This window comes from Oncorhynchus nerka, linkage group LG10, assembly GCF_034236695.1.
Source record: "Oncorhynchus nerka isolate Pitt River linkage group LG10, Oner_Uvic_2.0, whole genome shotgun sequence".
Classification (NCBI taxonomy): Eukaryota; Metazoa; Chordata; class Actinopteri; order Salmoniformes; family Salmonidae; genus Oncorhynchus; species Oncorhynchus nerka.
Genome location: NC_088405.1, coordinates 63,392,380 through 63,412,885, shown reverse-complemented (window position 1 = coordinate 63,412,885; position 20,506 = coordinate 63,392,380). Strand labels below are relative to the sequence as shown.

The 20,506-nt window shown below is 41.4% G+C and overlaps 1 protein-coding gene across 2 annotated transcripts; it reads left to right on the top strand.

Annotated features, from left to right (window-relative positions):
• The first annotated feature begins 8,570 nt into the window (after positions 1 to 8,570).
• LOC115135802 (arf-GAP with Rho-GAP domain, ANK repeat and PH domain-containing protein 1-like) lies at positions 8,571 to 19,614 on the top strand. 2 transcript variants are annotated; one of them, XM_029670891.2, is made up of 28 exons: positions 8,571 to 8,668; positions 8,889 to 8,974; positions 9,111 to 9,233; positions 9,345 to 9,414; positions 9,531 to 9,651; positions 9,787 to 10,004; positions 10,522 to 10,628; positions 10,705 to 10,904; positions 11,104 to 11,183; positions 11,428 to 11,610; positions 11,793 to 11,967; positions 12,128 to 12,253; positions 12,447 to 12,582; positions 12,687 to 12,789; positions 12,890 to 13,085; positions 15,101 to 15,310; positions 15,470 to 15,558; positions 15,838 to 15,943; positions 16,159 to 16,289; positions 16,424 to 16,501; positions 16,670 to 16,744; positions 16,976 to 17,093; positions 17,264 to 17,377; positions 17,594 to 17,727; positions 17,834 to 17,916; positions 18,032 to 18,082; positions 18,200 to 18,263; positions 18,350 to 19,614. In XM_029670891.2, the coding sequence occupies exons 1-28, from the start codon at positions 8,657 to 8,659 to the stop codon at positions 18,392 to 18,394; spliced, it is 3,234 nt and encodes a 1,077-aa protein (XP_029526751.1). In that variant the 5' UTR covers positions 8,571 to 8,656; the 3' UTR covers positions 18,395 to 19,614. The 2 variants fall into 2 exon arrangements, with proteins under 2 accessions (XP_029526751.1, XP_029526750.1); XM_029670890.2 differs by having other exon boundaries at positions 15,470 to 15,685; positions 16,142 to 16,289.
• Positions 19,615 to 20,506: the final 892 nt, after the last annotated feature.

The following is a 20,506-nucleotide window of genomic DNA, read 5'->3' as shown; positions in this document are numbered from 1 at the left end:
TGGCAATGCTGGTGGGCTAGTCTACATGATCAGATTATTATGGATAAGAGCGATAATATTTGTATTTGTCAAACGGCAGTCAGGCATTGATCATCATGTCATTAGAATAAGACCCTAGATATTTATTGGAAAGCAGCATCAAGCTCATCACTGTGCACTTTACCACCCTGTGAAAAGTATTTGGTTTTAAATATACCAAAGTATCAAAAGTAAATGTAATTGCTAAAATATACTTAACTTTCAAAAGTAAAAAAGTATTTTACTTATATTAAGTAAACCAGGCGGCATAATGTTTATGCATTTTTAATTTACTGATAGCCAGGGGGACACTCATTAAGTATTTATGCTTAGTGAGTCCACCAGATCAGAGGCAGTAGGGATGACCAGGGTTGTTTTCATTTTAATTTATTATTTCACCTTTATTTAACCAGGAAGACTAGTTGAGAACAAGTTCTCATTTAAAACTGTGACCTGGCCAAGATAAAGCAAAGCAGTGTGACACAGGCAACAACACAGAGTTACACATGGAATAAACAATAAACAAGTCAATGACACAAAAGAAAAGAAAGAAAGTCTATATACAGTGTGTGCAAAAGGCATGAGGAGGTAGGCAATAAATAGGCCATAGGAGCGAATAATTACAATTTAGCAGATTAACACTGGAGTGATAAATGAGCAGATGATGATGTGCAAGTAGAGATACTGGTGTGCAAAAGAGCAGAAAAGTAAATAAAATAAAAACAGTATGAGGATGAGGTAGGTAGATTGGGTGGGCTATTTACAGATGGACTATGTACAGCTGCAGCGATCGGTTTACTGCTCAGATAGTTGATGCATAAAGTTGGTGAGTGAAATAAAAGTCTCCAACTTCAGCAATTTTTGCAATTTATTCCAGTCACTGGCAGCAGAGAACTGGAAGGAAAGGTGGCCAAATGAGGTGTTGGCTTTGGGGATGATCAGTGAGATATACCTGCTGGAACGGGTTCTACGGGTGGGTGTTGTTATCGTGACCAGTGAACTGAGATAAGGCGGAGCTTTACCTAGCATAGACTTATAGATGACCTGGAGCCAATGGGTCTGGCGACGAATATGTAGCGAGGGCCAGCCGACTAGAGCATACAGGTCGCAGTGGTGGGTGTTGTTCTCTTGATAAGCGAGTGAATTGGACCATTTTACATTCGAAATGTAACAAGTACTTTTAGGTGTCAGGGAAAATGTATGGAGTAAAAAGTACATTCTTTTCTTTAGGAATATAGTGAAGTAAAAGTAAAAGTAGTCAAAAATATAAATAGTAAAGTACAGATACCCAAGAAAACGACATATGTAGTACTTTAAAGTATTTTTACTTAAGTACTTTACACAACTGCAAATTAAGCATGTGTTTAGTGAGTCCGCCAGAGCAGAGGCAGTAGGGATGACCAGGGATGTTCTCTTGATAAGTGTGTGAATTAGGCAATTTTCCTGTCCTGCTAAGCATTCAAAATGTAACGAGTACTTTTGGGCGTCAGGGAAAAAGCATGGAGTAAAGAATACATCATTTTCTTTAGGAATGTAGTGAAGTAAAAGTAGTCAAAAATAAAAATGGTAAAGTACAGATACTCAAAAAAAACGACTTAAGTAGTACTTTACACAACTGGTAAAATACTACTTGAGTAAAAGTCTAAAAGTATCTGGTTTTAGATTTACTGAAGTACAGTGATGAAAAAGTACTAAATTTACATACTTGAGTAAAAGTAAATGGTATACATCAAATTCCTTATATTATTTTTTATTTATTTTATTTCACCTTTATTTAACCAGGTAGGCTAGTTGAGAACAAGTTCTCATTTACAACTGCGACCTGGCCAAGATAAAGCACATTAAGCAAACCCGATTAAAAATGTTCTTGTTTTTTTTATTTACAGACAGACGCTTGGACATAATTTACAAATTCAGTATTGTGTGTTTATTGAGTTCGCCAGATCAGACGCAGTAGGGATGAAGATGCATTATATTGATATGTGCGTGAATTGGACCAAATTGCTGTCCTGCCTGAGCATTCGAAATGTAATGAGTACTTTTGTGTGTCAGGGAAAATGTAATGGAGTAATAAGTACATATTTTCTTTAGGAATGTAGCGGAGTAAAAGTAAAAGTAGTTAAAAATATAAATATTAAAGTACAGATCCCCCCAAACAGTCAAGTAGTACTTCAACGTATTTTTACTTAAGTACTTTACACCACTGATTTCATCTGTAGCCTAATAAACTGAATGGTTTCCCAATCCGACCACACACACCATATCATCATGTGACTCCAAGTTTACTTGGATAAGATGGTTATTATATCAATTTCTGTGCATAAAAGCATTTCCACCACCATTTCTAGGATTAGCACAAGTTGCTTGAGGTAGTTAAAGTACTTGAATTTGGCACTCTGAAATGTAAATATAGGAATACCTATATTTGAAAAGTACTTACTTGAAAAGTACTTGAATTAAAACGAGGAGAACAGAAAATAATCAAATATGTTAATATGAAAAATATTAGAAAAATGGTCCAGGCAGACTACCAAGTTATATTTCCTCACGTGTATCGCATGCTGGTTCCCAGGCAAGCTCACTCATTCTACCAGTGGTTTAGTGGTTCCTGGAGAAGTGGGTATACAACAAACAAAAAAATGTCATTCTAAACGCTCCGCCACGCTAAGGAAAGACGCCCTGTGTGAAAAATAAGAGAAACAAACTCTGCATTAACTAAATGACAAATCCGATATTGGTCTTTCACAGTCAGGCCAACCCAAGCTGTATTGTGCTGTACTGTGAAAGTTGTTTAAAAGCGAGTTTATGCTTGATCCGAAAATGTGGCCATATCACCGTAAATGCTGCACAGCCAATATACGTCAGATTGACCATGCAAGGGCGTTTAATAGTAGGCCTACCATTGAAACAGATATTATTTTTTAAATCACGGGTTTCAGATTTTCAGTCTCAAAGTGACACTTTTTTAACAGAAAACCACGAAGGAAACCGCACACTGCTCTTGATAGTATCACTGATATTTAATAAGTTTACGCATCGGCCACACGGCCTTCGTCAAAGCTTTTGTGATAAAAAAAAAGAAAAAGTGCACCCCTATGTAGACCTGGCCCCACCCACATCCGTTCTACACATCGAAGGGGGTTGGAGGCAAAGGAAAAACAAATAAATGCTACCAAATATAACAATATGCATTTCATAAATATTACAAACGTGTATAAATAAGGCGTATTTGAACACGTCTGTAAATCTCAATGAGGACATAGTACATTTTCATTAGTCACTGGGTACATCGTATAAAAAACGTCAGAATAATCTACAAGAGACATATTTCTTGTTCAAATTCACAACATAACATACATAGGCATTTCATCAAGTCCTTTAGGAAATAATGTCTGGAGGGTGAAAATCCAAAAACATTCTCTTTTACTCAGAGTATTATCAATGTATCCTCCCCTGTCTGATATCTTAACTTTCTCTATGCCACAACATCTAAAGGTGGAAATGTCATGCTTCAAGTCATTGAAATGTACAGCGACTGGATAATCCATGTCGTTTGTCCTGATTTAACTTTTGTGTTCACTAATTCTCTGTTTGAGAGAGCGGGTTCTTTTACCGACATAACAGAGTCCACATGGACATTTAATCATGTAAATAACATGGGTGGTGTAACACGTAATAATGTCATTTATTTGGAACCGTTTTCCTGTGTGTGGGTGGCAGAAATATTCACACTTCATCATATTGTTGCACTGTGCGCTTCCTCTGCATTTATAGCTAACATTTGGTAGAGGGCGTAAAAGAACTGGCAGTTGGCAGTTGGCATGAACCTATACACAATACGTGGTGAATATTTAAATTCAGGCGGCAAAGCTGGGTCCGATGATAAAATATGCCAGTGTTTCTTGACCACACCTCCCACTTCAAAAATACCCATATAGAGGTTAGCATAGCTCGGAGCAAATGTAGAGCATCGATGTTCCATTCGTTTGGAGGTAGTATTCATCATCAACACATAAATATTTATACATCAAAACATATTCAGACAACTCTAGAATTAAGTTTGTTGGTGGATATTCATTAGCATCTTTGTCTCCCAAATAGTGTGCTAGTTGCTGCCAGCCCCCCTAGCACTGTTGTTTGGTTAGCAGTGTTTCTGTAGCACACGAGTTGGAGTTAATAAATAAATGGCTACTGGATTGATGCAAATAATTATGATATCATTCTGACAGGTTGCTAGGCTGCTTTGTAGCTACTGTAGCTAACATTTAATAGAGAATATTTTTGGGAAAGCCTTTCCATCTACCAGAAGATGGTTAGGCCTACCATTATCATAGCTGTATTTTTTATATTGCTTAATTATTTGAAACCTGGACGTTTTACTTCATATTATGAGGCATGTCTTTCCTTACTTGAATGCAGCCTATTAGCAAGAATCTAACCATAGAAGCAAGGATCTTTTATAAAGACTTACTCATATGCTTTCTCCTGGTCTATTGATTTTCTTTCAACTTTCTTTCATTGTCTAGCAGCCAAAGGCATTATCGTAGTCATATTAGCAACCCATGATAGTTGTTGCATATTTAAATCTCCCCTCTTCCTACATTTCTAACGGATATTTCCATCTCTGTTCATGAAACCGCTCGCATGTGCCGTGCACATTTTAAAACAGCGTTTTCCCGCAAATTGCATTTTGGAACATTCCCTCGAAGTTCTACCGCCGCTGCTACATTGCTGCGCCGAATAGTTTATAAAATGACAAGCTAAACATTCTGATCTGTTCCAACAGCCTTATTAATTGAAACTGCGTATACCTCCACTACACTACTTTGGTACGTATCAGTGGGTATTAAGAAGTGAGTATACGCAATGCCCACGGAAAAATATGCCCTGAATAGTTATAATGTCGGGAAAATATATATATTTTTGTTTATTTGTGTTTAATAAACAAAAATAAACAAATATTTGTGTGTGTGTGTGTATATATATGTATATATATATATATATTTGGTTTTTGTTTATTTGTGTTTAATAAACAAATATTTATATATATATATATATATACAAAGATTCAATACTGTCTGGCAGATTATTGATGTTTATGAATGGTTTTACCAGACACATTCTGGGATGTAGTGGAGGGTAAACGCTGTTATCGTCCCTTTTTATTTGTGAAATGGCGTTTACTCGCCTTTTTGTTTTGTTAATGATCGTTTAGACAGTTATTGTTGCATTCCCAGCGTTGTTCAACGTTCTGAAGGCTTCTTGATCTGAGTTCTAATCGCGCCTACCTCTGCGAACGAGTGGAATCATGAACAATTCATGTGTGCTCGTTATGTTCGCCTGTTACAGCGGATTTCATTGTTAGCAGCGCGTTCATTACAACACTGGGAAACTCCGACCACGACAAAGACGGAGAGGTGAAACGAACTCAGTCTAGAATAATGTCTAGGACATTTTAGAGTCAACTAAGGGCCTTTTACACTGTCAGAATTTACTTTCATGTGTTGGGACAGACTGTGGGACCTAAAATGTTGTGAAATATAAATACAATTTAATAATATTACCATGTACACTGAACAAAAATATAAACACAACAATAAAAAAAATGTTACTGAGTTATAGTTCATAAAGGAAATCAGTCAACATCATCAGTACTGACATACCACTCACGTATGTAGTGAAACATGTATTATTGACTACAACTTGTAAGGTATTGATGAATATAAACTCAGCAAGAAAAGAAACGTCCTCTCACTGTCAATTATGTTTATTTTCAGCAAACTTAACATGTGTAAATATTTGTATGAATATAACAAGATTCAACAACTGAGACATAAACTGAACAAGTTCCACAGACATGTGACTAAAATAAATGGAATAATGTGTCCCTGAACAAAGGGGTGGTCAAAATCAAAAGTAACAGTCAGTATCTGGAGTGGCCACCAGCTGCATTAAGTACTGCAGTGCATCTCCTCATGGATTGCACCAGATTTACCAGTTCTTGCTGTGAGATGTTACCCCACTCTTCCACCAAGGAACCTGCAAGTTCCCGGACATTTCTGGGGGGGGGAATGGCCCTAGCCCTCACCCTCTGATTCAACAGGTCCCAGACGTGCTCAATGGGATTGAGATCCGGGCTCTTTGCTGGCCATGGCAGAACACTGACATTCCTGTCTTGCAGGAAATCACATACAGAATGAGCATTATGGCTGGTGGCATTGTCATGCTGGAGGGTCATGTCAGAATGAGCCTGCAGGAAGGGTACCACATGAGGGAGGAGGATGTCTTCCCTATAACGCGCAGCGTTGAGATTGCCTGCAATGACAACAAGCTCAGTCCGATGATGCTGTGACACACCGCCCTAGACCATGACGGACCCTCCACCTCCAAATCGATCCCGCTCAAGAGTACCGTCCTTGGTGTCACGCTCATTCCTTTTACGATAAACGCAAATCCAATCATCACCCCAGGTGAGCTAAAACTCGTCAGTGAAGAGCACTTTTTGCCAGTCCTGTCTGGCCCAGCGACGGTGGGTTTGGGCCTACAAGCCCTCAGTCCAGCCTCTCTCAGCTGATTGCGGACAGTCTGAGCACTGATGGAGGGATTATGCGTTCCTGGTGTAACTCGGGCAGTTGTTGTTGCCATCCTTTACCTGTCCCGCAGGTGTGATGTTGGGATGTACCGATCCTGTGCAGGTGTTGTTACATGTCGTCTGCCACTGCGAGGACGATCAGCTGTCCGTCCTGTCTCCCTGTAGCACTGTCTTAGGCGTCTCACAGTACGGACATTGCAATTTATTGCTCTGGCCACATCTGCAGTCCTCATGCCTCCTTGCAGCATGCCTAAGGCACATTCACGCAGATGAGCAGGGATCCTGGGCATCTTTCTTTTTGTGTTTTTCAGAGTCAGTAGAAAGGCCTCTTTAGGGTACTTGAAGGTCCTTGAATTTGATTGCGAACCCTGGATTTTGTGCCTAATTATTTTTACAGACACAAAAAGATCCCACCAGATCCCACCCGTCGAACAAACAAATGATCAGTCGGCATTTATAAAATTGAACTGAAACTTCCTGTTTCCATCACAGCTGTAGTGATTTTTTAAAATACGATATGACTTTACTCGCATACAAACTGGATGGAAATGTGGTTAGTGTCCCACTCAACAAGAAATCTAACAAACATTTGACAAAGTCTTTGGTACACAGTACACAGTCCGCCTCTTGGCTAACATCAGAGAGGATACTTCCCATATAGGTATTAATTATAGTACTTCCAGGAATCTCTGGCTAATCTAGCCAACTGCTTACTGGTAAACACAATGTTTTGACTTTGGAACATCTGGCCAGCTATCCCAACTGACCGCAAGATTACTCTATTATTTATTGTTATGGTATGACATTGATTTCTCTCTCTCTCTCTCTCTCACACACACACACACACACACCCTCTTCCTCAATACAGTACCATCATTTCCTAATGTAGACAGAGAGGAATGTTCTCAACTCTCTCATGTCACTCACCAGAGAAGAGGGAAGAATACTATTAAGGTTGGTGAGTCTAAACTTCACTATTGCAGGTGAAAATTACTTTTTGGGGGATATATTATCACTCCAGTACATTGATATTACTGAGCATTTGTCATTGCATCGCCAACATCTTATGTACAAAGGTAGCAGTTCAGCAGAGAGTTACAAGAGTCTAAGAGCTACAGGTGAGGTCACAGATTGCCCCTCGCTGCTATGCTTTACCCGCCTGCTGTGTTCGCAAATCTGCTTCTATAATAATCATATATTTTCTGATGAAAATTGACTGTCATGAATGCACTTTCAAAAACAAGTGATATTCTTCATAGAATTCAAATGAGTTATATTCCTTATAATATACGGTAGAATTTACAGGAGATACAGTACAGGTCAGACTGTACAGGTTCACCTGTCTCAATATGTCAATTATTATACCTTACTCCTATGCCTGTGGTCCTGTGCCATGACATGAATTAGGAGTCATGGAGAAGCTGCTGTAAAAGTCAAATAAAGTCTGTTTGTTCAGGGTTATTGCAGTTTCATGAGGAAGATTAGTCTCTCTGATGCCAGTTTCTTAAGCACACTTCCTGTTATTGCTGCTGTGATGAGAGGGCCATTGTCACAGGGATGGGGCTCACCATCCCAAGCAGGTGGCCAGATTACAGTACCCATTTCTTACTCAAACCCGTTAGTTCATCTATTTGAACTATTCTCAGACTTTGGGAATAATTATTGAGTTATTGTATAAAGTTACTGTATTAATTTACTTCCTTACCAGCAGTTGTGAGGTTACAACACTTGTTCATAGTTCTGACTTTATGTTTGATTATTTGGTTAGAGTCAACATGCAGGGGTAATACGTGTCAAACAGCCATTGTCTTTCGTAAAATGTAAACAATCGACTCTAGCTGACATGTGATGTATGTAATACAGTTTATTCAGTATCATAAGGTAAACCTGTCCGGGCACATTTTTTCATTGGGACCTGTGACGCGGCATAACAGAGAAACGATTCCTTTACTGTAATCCTTTGGCTTCAGTTGTTTGTCTCCACCTCTTTGTCACAGCTAACCTGTATAGCTGTTCTGGAGTTAAGAGAGGCCAGACACAGATGTCATGGCAGACAATGTAAGTTATACTGTACATCTGTATGTGTGGGTGTGTATGTACTACTTGAATGTACTATTTGCCTCTTCTTGTGTGTGATTACAGATGTTTAGAGCGATTGAGTGTTGGGCGTTTATGTTAGCGATTGTACACATGCCAGAGTTATTTTTGTACACAAGTTATTAAAGTGTGAAGGATGATATTTTGATCCATTGTTTGCATTTTGTATTCTGCACCATAGGAGGATGCATTGCGGGCCATGCAGAACTGTTTCCACAGTCAGTTTAGTGTGGATGAGGCTGAGTACGAGGACATTGAGGAAAACAGGTGTGTTTCTGTTGAACTGTTTTACATGCGAGTTTGTGTGTGAAGCCTTCGTCAACATGTTTTTGTTATTGCAAACATGATGAGACAAGGGGAACATTCATGTCCTTGCTGCTTATGTGGGTGTCTAATATCTCAGGAGAACATCTGTTGATGAAGACAGTATCTATCTTGGCTGCACACTGTCACAATCCTTCATCCCTGATTTTCACCACTCACCTGTTATCAAGATGGGCTGGCTGCACAAGACTCCGCCTCAGGGGTAAGAGAGAAGGGTTTGTGTGCTTGTACATGCATGTGTGCATTTGTGTGTTGGTTCATGCATGTGTGTGTGTATGCATGAGAGTGTAAGTAATCTCTGTTTTATCTGCAGGACCCTTGTTTTCCAGAAGCGTTGGGTGATGTTGGATGCACAGTACCTTCGATACTTTCAAAATGAGAAGGTCCAGACGTCTTCCATAGAGCCACACATAGGTTCACAGATCACACTGTCTACTGTTTAATACCTTACTTATTACAGCCCCTCCTCTTCTTCCTCGTCCTCTCTTCTTTTCATCAGGAGGTCTACTCAAAGCGGATCATAGCCATACTGTCTGTCACTAAAGTGCTTAATGTTGGAGGACAGAAGTTTGAGGTGGTGACAAGGAACAGGACTTTCTTGTTCCGTGCTGAGAACAACAGTAAGTGTTCAGCCAGTAACAATGGTCACAATGAGGAAATATGAGTAATTTGTGGGCGTTATTGATGTGAAGTCTACACCAGTTCTATTCGGTGCATGTGATAAATACAATTTGATTTGATGTGTGTGTTTTCAGCCGTCAGGGAGGAATGGGTGTCAGTACTGAAAGAGACTATTCAGCAGCATTGTAACAGCATGGAGAAGTCCCTTATGAACTTCAGTGATACGTGTGGACAGCGTGCTAGTAGAGTCCCGCTCATTAGTAAGCAAGGATACCTGGAGATGAGTGGACTGCGCTCCAAGCTCTATGTAGTCATCTGTGCCGACAGTGTTTTCCTCTATAGGAACGCTGAGGTGTGTATCCATGGTGCATGTGTGCATGCATTTGTTCTGAAATATATATTTTTTAAACGTGCATGAGAGTCCTTTATGTATTCTTAAAGGTGACAGGCAAAGGTCTCCATATAAATCATAACACTTAATAATAATGCTAATTTAGGTTGAATTAAATTAGCCTCAACAACATTTTTGTTTATCACAACATTTTGTCTGTCATTTCTACTTTTTGATGAAGATGTGATCTCTTGTCTGTACAATTCAAGGATGACATAGCTACAGATATGGCTTTTATGAGTCATTTTCTGGATCAGAAATGAAACAAATTATACTGTGAGGAGACACTTATATATTTGGGGAATAAACATTGATATCAATAATGATTACTCATGCAGATAAGGATATAGATGATCTAGCTATAGCCAGTCAGTGAATTCACAATTTATGTGATGAGGCTGCCATTCAAACAGCTAAGACTAGCTACATTTTTGAGTTGATAAGACATTTTTAAAAACTGTGATGTTCATGTCATCAGGAGCACAGCCAGGGTGTTGGCATCACCTCCATTGAGATGAATTTGGGTACTGTGAAGGGCACAGACAAACGGTCCTTCAACCTCACCACCATCTACAGGACATTCAGGTGAGTGAGACTGACCTATGACCCTTTAATGACATCCCACAGTGAAACCCCTGTGACCTCTTTTCTGTGTGGTTAGTTTTGTGGCCGAGTCGGAGCAGCAGAGGGAGCAGTGGGTTGAGGCCCTGCAGGCCTGTGTCAGTCACTCTCTGTCCAGCAACGCGGTGGCCCAGAAGATCTGGTCTGAGGAGGCCAACCAGCGCTGTGCAGATTGTGGCGCCCCCCACCCAGACTGGGCCTCTGTCAACCTGTGTGTGGTCCTCTGCAAATGCTGTGCAGGTACAGAACCATTTCCAGAGGTCAGTCCAGCCTCGGAAACTAATGGATCAAGACTCAAAAGCTTTGATTAGATTCTATAATGATCATATTCAAATGTGTCAGGTTAACAAAAATTGTATCACATTGGTATGTTAGATAACAGTGCCTGGTAGAGGATATTGAAATCTAACTCTCTTTAATCCATTTCTCTGTGGTTTAGGGGTGCACAGGGGCCTGGGCCAGAGTGTGTCCAAAGTCCGCAGTCTGAAGATGGATGAAAATGCGTGGACTGAAAATCAGGTAGGTACAGTTTCTCATTTGTATTCTATTCTATTATTACATGGATTAGTAACATTGCATTCTCACCACCCATATGACTGGCTCCCTCTGTTTATGTTCCTCACACTATGCTTTCTATCTTATTTGTATAATTGTATTATACGCGTATGTTGTCTTTGAAAATTAGATTTTGTCATTGTTCACCCTGTTAATAAAATAACTAGTCTTTCAGGTCAAGGTTCTAATGTCACTCCCTGTTCACCAGCTGTTCCTGTTGCTAGGTAACGACAAAGTAAACCTTTTCTGGGCAGCTAACATTCCACCAAGTGAGATGCTCTGTCCATCAAGTGACAGTGAGGAGCGCCAGCGCTTTGTTACTGCCAAGTACTGCCAGGGGAAATACCGCTGCTACCATGCACTGTTTGGCCAACAGGAAGCCCTCAACAAAGTGAGGCACTCAGATTTTCTCTAATTTGCTCTCTCTCTCTCCATCTGTTGCTCTCAAAAGTTCAGACTTGTCTTCTCTGCTCCTTGATTCTCTCTCTACCTCCCCCTCTATCTCTCGCTCTCTCTCTCTCTCTCTCTCTTCCTCCTCTCTCTCCCCTCCCTGTCCTTTTCCCTATCTCTCAGGCTCTGTGCAACACCATTCAGACAGGTGATGTATTGGAGACTCTGTCGCTGGTGTTCTGTGGAGCAGATGTGAACTGTTATACAGGTGATCCAGAGCTGCCCAGCCCTGTGTCCGTGGCCCAGCACTATGGACAGACACTTCAGGTGGAGTTCCTCACTCACAACCACAACACAGGTAGGAGCAATGAAACCAGCCTCATTCATCAAATTCTCTGTAATCCATGCCTGCAATGTTACATCAATCATATAGTTGTGTTGAACACAAATGTATGGGTTGTATTTCATTGTTCAGTAGAGGTGACATCATCAGTATTATATGTTTTTCCTCTCTCCAGAGCTCCCAGGGTCAAGGGCTGGAGATCACACAATCTTAGAGGCTGCTCACCCCATCTCACACACTGGGTATCTGTTCAAGACTGCCTCCTCAACACGAGCCATTACAGAGCGCAAATCTAAAGGAGGTGGGTCATTCTTGATATTCTGTTTGTAAACTACATTTTTTGTGAATTGTTTGGACATGCTTTAGATCTGAATTTCAGATGAACTAGTGAGCAACTTGCACATTTCGAACTTGATATTCCTTTTTGGTAAGTGACATTGTTTTAATGTAAATTCAGTTACGGTAAGCTAATTGTAGCATTTTGGAACATGTAGATTTTAGTCGTCGCTGGTGCTCTTTGAACCAAGGTAACTTCAGCTACTATGAGAGTGAGAAGAGCTCCAGCCAGAGTGGACAGATGAAGATGAGTGATGTCCTTTGTCTGGTGGTCAATCCCCAAGGGAAACATGGGTAAGACAACACGATAGATAGTGTTTTAATCCAAAACATTGTGAGCTTCAGAAGAATGTTTATATTTGTACAGTATATATTCTATTTGTTTCCTGCTGAGTCAGTTATGGTCATTCCTTTGAGCTGTACCATGACTCTGGGAGAGTCTACCTGTTTGGAGAGGATTCCCCTGACACTGTGAGGGAGTGGATCAAGGTCATTGTCAAGGTAACCACACCTTTTTAAAACTAGATTTCAATTAGTATTATGATAGATTGGTAAATGGTAGTTTTATGTATAGCTGCTGCCTTGTCTTGTTGTGTGTCAGGCCCTGGTCCCCCCTGTAGCAGAGGACCTGGTGGGCTGGTCCTTTGAGCGGGTGGGCCGGCTGCGCTACACTGTGGGCCAGAGCTTCCATTGTCCTTGCCTGGGCTGGTTCTCCCTGGGGGGCTCCAGACTGCTCCTCCTCCTCCACGGAGAAGACCAAGTGGATAACATCGACCTGCGAAAACTACAGGAGCTCTGTGAGTCACACCTGAACCTGGCACAGTGGGGCATACGGTGCATTCAGAAAGTATTCAGACTCCTTGACTTTTTCCACATTTTGTTACTTTACAGCCTTATTCTAAAATGGACTGAATAGTTTTTCCCCTCATCAATCAATACCCCATAATGACAAAGCAGAAACCGTTTTTTTAGACATTTTTGCAAATGTATAAAAAATGAAACTGAAATATCACATTTATGTACAGTACCAGTCAAAAGTTTGGACACACCGAATCATTCCAGGTTTTTCTTGAATTTTAACATTTTCTACATTGAAAAATACATCAAAAGACATCGAAACTATGAAATAACACATATGGAATCATGTAGTAACCAAAAAAGTGTTAAACAAATCAAAATATATTTTATATTTGAGATTCTTCAAAGTAGACACCCTTTGCCTTGACAGCTTTGCACAATCTTGGCATTCTCTTAACCAGCTTCACCTGGAATGTTTTCCAACAGTCTTGAAAGAGTTCCCACATATGCTGAGCACTTGTTGGCTGCTTTTCCTTCACTCTGCGGTCCAACTCATCCCAAACCATCTCAAAAATTTTGGTTTACACTTTTTTTGGTTACGACGTGATTCCATATGTGTTATTTCATAGTTTTTACAATGTAGAAAAAAGTGAAAATAAAGAAAAACCCTTAAGTGAGTAGGTGTGAGTAGGTGTGTCCAAACTTTTGACTGTTACTGTAAGTATTCAGACCCTGTATTCAGTACTTTGCTGAAGCACCTTTGGCAGCGATTACAGCCTCGAGTATTCTTGGGTATCACGCTACAAGCTTGGCACACCTGTATTTGGTGAGTTTCTCCCATTCTTCTTTGCAGATCCTCTCAAGCTTTGTCAGGTTGAATGGGGATCATCGGTGCACAGCTATTTTCAGGTCTCTCCAGAGAAGTTTGATCGGGTTCAAGTCCGGGCTCTGGCGCAGTCACTCAAGGATATTCAGAGACTTGTCCCGAAGCCACTCCTGCGTTGTCTTGGTTGTGTGCTTAGGGTCGTTTTCCTGTTGGAAGGTGAACCTTCGCCCCAGCCTGAGGTCCTGAGCGCTCTGGAGCAGGTTTTCATCAAGGATCTCTCTGAGAGTGTTTAGGTGCCTTTTGGCAAACTCCAAGCGGGCTGTCATGTGCCTTTTACTGAGGGGTGGCTTCCATCTGGCCACTCTATCATAAAGACCTGATTGATGGAGTGCTGCAGAGATGGTTGTCCTTCTGGAAGGTTCTCCCATCTCCACAGAGGAACTCTGGACTCTGTCAGAGTGACCATTGATTTCTTATCACCTCTCTGACCAAGGCCCTTCTTCCCCGATTGCTCAGTTTGGCCCGGGCGGCCAGCTCTAGGAAGAGTCTTGGTGGTTCCAAACTTCTTCCATTTAAGAATGATGGAGGCCACTGTGTTCTTGGGGACCTTTAAAGCTGCAGAAATGTTTTGGTACCCTTCCACAGATCTGTGCCTTGACACAATCCTGTCTCAGAGCTCAACGGACAATTCCTTCGACCTCATTGCTTGGTTTTTGCTCTGAGATGCACTGTCAACTGTGGGACCTTATATAGACAGGTGTGTGCCTTTCCAAATCATATTCAATCGATTTAATTTACCACAGGTCGACTTTTATCAAGTTGTAGAAACATTTCAAGGATTATCAATGGAAACCGGATGCATCTGAGCTCCATTTAAAAATGAAAGAAATAGCTATAAAAAATGTAACGATTTTTGCTTTGTCATTATGGGTTATTGTGTGTAGATTGAGAGAAAAACATTTATTTAATACATTAAAGAATAAGGCTGTAACATAAGAAAATATGGAAAAAGTCAAAAGGTCTGAATACTTTCCCTAACTGTAGGTTAAGGAAGTACTGCAGAGGGAGAAGTGTTTTTATTTTGGTGGACCAAGAATGTTAGTGACATATACATAACTTTTTAATAGAGCTACTTTGGTTGACAATTGATGTAGACAGTGTGTGATGTAATGTGATGTGCTGTCCCAGCCGTGGAGCAAGAAGCTGCTGCTGTGGTGCTGGTGGACAGAGGCAGGAGGCTGCGTTTGGAGGGGGACAGAAGGCCTGACTACCAGGGCTGGCTGAGTGGCATCCAGCAGGGCTTAGGGAGAGGAGACGGCCCCCTGGACCAGCAGCAGCTTACTGAGACAGAAGTCCCTGTCATTGTGGACCGCTGCATTAGCTACATCACACAACATGGTACTGGACCTAGCATGGCATCGGATGGGACAGATACCTAACAAAAGATGTGCTCTTACCAGCTCCATTATTCGATTCTATCAGTGTCTTTGTAAGCCTGTGTTAATGATATTGTGGTTATGTGTTTGTTTATGGGGGGGGTTTCCTCCCCCTTTCCAGGTTTGAAGTCAGAGGGCATCTATCGGAGGTGTGGTGTGAACTCTAAGATCGCCGCCCTGCTGCTCTCTCTCCGCCATGACGCCCGTCAGGTTCGTCTGAGTGAAGGGGTGTGCCAGGTGGATAATGTGGCCAACGTCCTGAAGAGATTCCTCAGGGAAGTGGGAGAGGGGGTTTTCAATGGCCATCAGGCCTCTCTGCCATGGCTCCATACCACTAGTGAGTCTGGCCTACCCTCATTCTAATACAGGTGGACCACAATGACCACAACACTGCTTTTCACTGCTCGTCTTGGTAGTCGTATCATTGGTAGCCCCATGACAAGGAGTTTTGTGCTCTAATGTGTAGGTGTTTTTCTTTTTGTCCACCAGCTGTCAGTGAGAGAAGAGAGAGAGTGTCCCAGTACAAGGCCCTCCTCCACAGCCTCCCCCCAGTCAACAGAGCCACTCTGGGGGCTGTCATCAACCACCTCTACTGGTTAGCCTCAACTCTCCACCTCTGTCCGCCTGTCCTCTTTTCTTTTCTCTCTTTTTCTTCCCTCCATTCTGGTTTGTCTCTTTTGTAGAATTTTTAGTGTTTATATATAGATAATTGACTAATTTGTCTTTGAAAGTTCAAGACATGCATCGCTGTTGAGAAATCTCTTGTACAAATCTGTCGATTCTGTTCCCAAAGCGTTCAGTGCTTTGCAGATGAGAATCAGATGAACATGCACAACCTGGCCATTGTGTTTGGTCCCACGCTCTTCCAGACGGACGGCACTGATAACAGCGCAGGACAGGTGGTAGAGGAGCTCATCCAGAACTACCAGGATATCTTCAATGTGAGTGGGTCTGTCTCACACTGATGACATCACTGATTTATAGAAGATAAATGGAGGGAAATGTACTGTGTTGTCACAAGAAGCAAAATGAAATGTTCTGATCAATTGGATGGATGTGTCTGTCTGTGTGGCAGGTGAATGCTGAGCAGCTTCAGAGGCAGCTGGACATGATCTCTCATGTCATCAAAGCACAGGAGGATCACGCCGAGGAGGTGAGCATACACCTATGGCATGATGACATTTTCAGAACCCCTTGCAGCAGTTGTTTCCCACCCAACTGAAATGATTAAATCCTTCCATGACCTGTCTATCTCTTACTATTTGCTGGATTGAGGATGGCTGTTAGCCTGATGTGTCTTTCTCTTCAATCTGCTCTGTAGGGGACCCCCTCACCTCTCACCATCTGTGGGATTTACCTGGAGAGGAAGGAGGAGGGCTCTGAGCTGCTGGTTCAGGTCAGCTCCATGTGCACTCTCACCTTTCACCTTAGAATCCAAATGCGACAGTATGGGGTGTTCTTCTGCAATGCTTTGTGCCCAGATGATCATATAAGTTCACTTGCTTGCTAAAGCTAACCCTGCCCGCTCCTAACGCTAACCCTTCCCGCTCCTAACGCCAACCCTGCCCGCTCCTAACGCTAACCCTGTCCGCTCCTAATGCTAACCCTGCCTGTTCTTCTCCCTCAGATCTCCCAGGCAGTGAGTGCTGAGGAGCTAGTGTGTGAGGTCCTGAGACGCGGGAACATCCCTCCACAGCAGGGGGACTATTGGAGCTGCTTCCTGGTCAATGACAACCAGGAGATGGGTAATTAGAACACCTCAGTTACAGTTGCCAAGTCCCTTTTTAAATGTATAAGCTGAAGTAGGACAGCGGTTGTTAATGAAGTGTGATATCTTTATATTGATGATGAACGCTAATGCTCAACTGCAAACTAGTGGTAAAATACAATGTGTCTTCTCTGATTCCCCCAACAGAGCGTCCATTGCACTACCAGGAACGAGCGCTGGCCATCTATTTCTCTCTGGGTAAAGACTGTCACCTGGTGGTCAAGCGGAACTGCTACATGGAGGCCATGTTAATCTACATAGGTAAATGCATGATTACCGATGTATATATTATTATTCCAGTCCAGTCAAGAGCACTTTTGAATAAATGACATATTGTAGATACTTTCTGTGAAGAATAGAATTGACAACAGAAAAGGAATCCGAAGGGAGGGAAGGGGGAAGGCAACGTGTTAATTAATGATAGGGTTGAAAATCAGCACATTGAAGTGAATTAGAGTTGTATGTCCCCTCTCACAGCTGCCATGGTAGACGTGTCCAGAAACAGCATGATTAAGTTCAGTGATGAGAAGGGTCAGAGGGGGAAGAGAACCTTCAGCAGACGCCTCTGTGTACTCGATGGCACCTCTCTCAGGCTCTACAAAGAAGTAAAGGTAACAGAGGATGGAAGGAGGATGTGTGGGCCTATTCTGTGACTGTATGAAGTACCTACAGTATGTGGCCGTATAGCTGCAATTGTACATTTTTACTCTTTACTAGAGTACTCAGCCTGAGAGGGAATGTCAAGTCCATGCTCTGAAAGTCTACTATGGCATCAAGAAGAGGCTACAGCCACCATCATGGTGAGAGTCAACCAGCAACCCTCCAATGACTCCTGGTCTATTTTCTTAACCATTTGGCTATTTGTTGTTCCATATCAGCTGTCAATATAATGTAAGTTCCCTCCTCTTCTTCTAGCTGGGGGATGACTGTAGTGTGTGAGCAGGCAGAACAAGACAAACAGCAGTGGTGAGTATCTTTAGTAGCAACTAAAGATGGGTAAACCGTAGGTACTAGTGCACTGAGGATCATGGTAAAGGTATAGCCTCTCTAACCCCGCCGTCTTCCCTCTCGCAATCTTCTTAGGTACCTGTGCTGTGAATCAAAGAACGAATTGATCAAGTGGCTGGCCACTTTTATGAACCTCCAGGTAGTGTCCTTTTGTGTGACTGAAACATATTCTGCTTTCCTCAGCTCTTTATTTGATTTCTTTTTTCATTTTCTTTTTTCATATAGCACAATAGTGACCTGTGTCCTGCAGCTTCCAGGCCAGATTCCTGATCTAAGGCAGAAGGGGAAATAACCTAATCCTGGTTTTCCATCACAGAAGTATCTTCCAGATACTTTTTCGCATCTTCAATTCTTCTGAAAATATTTTTCAACAAATTATTTTAAGTTAATAACCACAAATAATGTCTTTCTCTGTTATAATGGTTGATTTGACCCTATTTCTACCCCACAGCTACAGTATAGCCCTCACACACACTCATTATACCTAGCAAGAGCAGAGACAGTTTCATTCTACAGTATAGCCCTCACCCACACCCATTATACCCAACAAGAGCAGAGACAGTTTCATTCTACAGTATAGCCCTCACCCACACCCATTATACCCAACAAGAGCAGAGACAGTTTCATTCTACAGTATATTGAAATGAAAACATACAGACCTTAGGGTAATAGTAGGGGAAGCAGTATAGAACTACACTACAACAACAAACTCAAACAAAAATATTAGAGGCACGTGAGAAAAATAATCTAAATGTCATGTTGACTTTGAAGCTCCTTTGATTGGGACATAATGACAAGGTTGGAGAGCTGCAGTCGTAAAACCATCTAAGTTTAGACACCGAGCATTCTGTGCATGTCATTATGGTAACAGTGGTGGTCAGTAATTATTGGAGAGCAGGATTTCAACCCTGTCATTACTCAAGACCACAGCTTGTTGCATTACAGTGATGCGCAGTTTATCACTTTTATTAATGGACTAATCCTTTAACAGTACCTTAACATAAAAATGAATCTGAGGGAAGGTTAGCCAGACACCGCCCTTAGAGCAGGGAAAGAAGACTGATCTTGTTGCTGTTATCCAGTGCCTGGCTGGTCGAAGCCCAAGAGGTTTCTCTCTCTAGGCTGATTATGAATTGGTATCTGAAAACCTTATTGTGATTAAGCAATGTTGATATCATTGTATGTCATTCAACATTTAAACTGTGTCTTTTGAATACAATGTGTATAGTTTTTATATTTCTTAAAATCATTATCCTACCATTCATTTGATGTCTGAAGTCAGGATGCTTTGGCACTTCAAACCTGCTCGACTTGATTGGTTGATTTTTTCTATTTTGTTATTGACTGTACGTTTGTTTATTCCATGTGTAACTCTGTGTTGTTTTTGTCGCACTAATTTGCTTTATCTTGGCCAGGTTGCAATTGTAAATGAGAACTTGTTCTCAACTGGCCTACCTGGTGAAATAATAAAAAGCAAAAAGCATTGATGATTTAATATATCCAGTCCTACTGTAGAAGATGCTCAGAAATAAAAGGGCTGTCAGATAGTTTTTGAGGATTTCTCCTTCAGAGCTGTATCACCATAGAAACACAAAATTAGATTATTGGCACACCCGAGCCTTTGATATGTCTATGTGTGGAAATATGGCTTGCCTAAAACACTGTACTAGATAGTCATTATAATATTATTCTCTTAGGTTATATTGTAATGTTAATGTACCTTAAAGGGTTTAAGACTGGATCTCTGGCATGTTGCTACAGCACATTAACCCCCCCCACCACCATTCTTAATCGCCCATAAAGTTTTATTGGTGCTCTTGTGGGGCTAAGTGCCTCTCGCTCAGTAAAAGGGCTTTCTAATATCCTTTTATTTTTCAGCTGTATGTGGTTAGACATGAGGCTGTGTGGGTAATGGCTTTACATTAGGAACTCAGGGCTGGTGAAGTGGCTCAGTCAACCCTGGTAACAACCATGCACTCCCATTCACCCCCAGTTCTTACATCACCACCCCCATTAAGCTTCAACGTTACCATAACCTGCACATACTTGACACACAAATGCTACGTTCATTATGGAATCTTAGATTTTAGAGCAACTTTTCTCACTTCCTCATCCTGCAGACATGTAGATCTTGCTGACTGGTCTGTCATTTAATTACCTGACATTGATTTAAAAATGTCTATTTTTAATAGAAGCCCCGCATGCCAATTGCAGGTCCAAAATGTTTTAGAATAACTTTTTCAGTGGTCATTCATGGGGCTAGATTAGAAACCAAAGAAGGAATAAATTTCTCTGGTGGTGTTCTGGTGTCATGAATCTTTAAAGGCTATCTGAAGGACAAAATACGAGTGAGGTGTTTATCTAATGGCATGCTAACCATTT

Coding starts and splice junctions, on each gene's coding strand:
- LOC115135802 (XM_029670890.2), top strand. Junction 9,415..9,530: donor GATACTTTCAAAATGAGAAG/GTCCAGACGTCT, acceptor TCTTTTCATCAG/GAGGTCTACTCAAAGCGGAT. Junction 17,378..17,593: donor GGCCATGTTAATCTACATAG/GTAAATGCATGA, acceptor CCCCTCTCACAG/CTGCCATGGTAGACGTGTCC.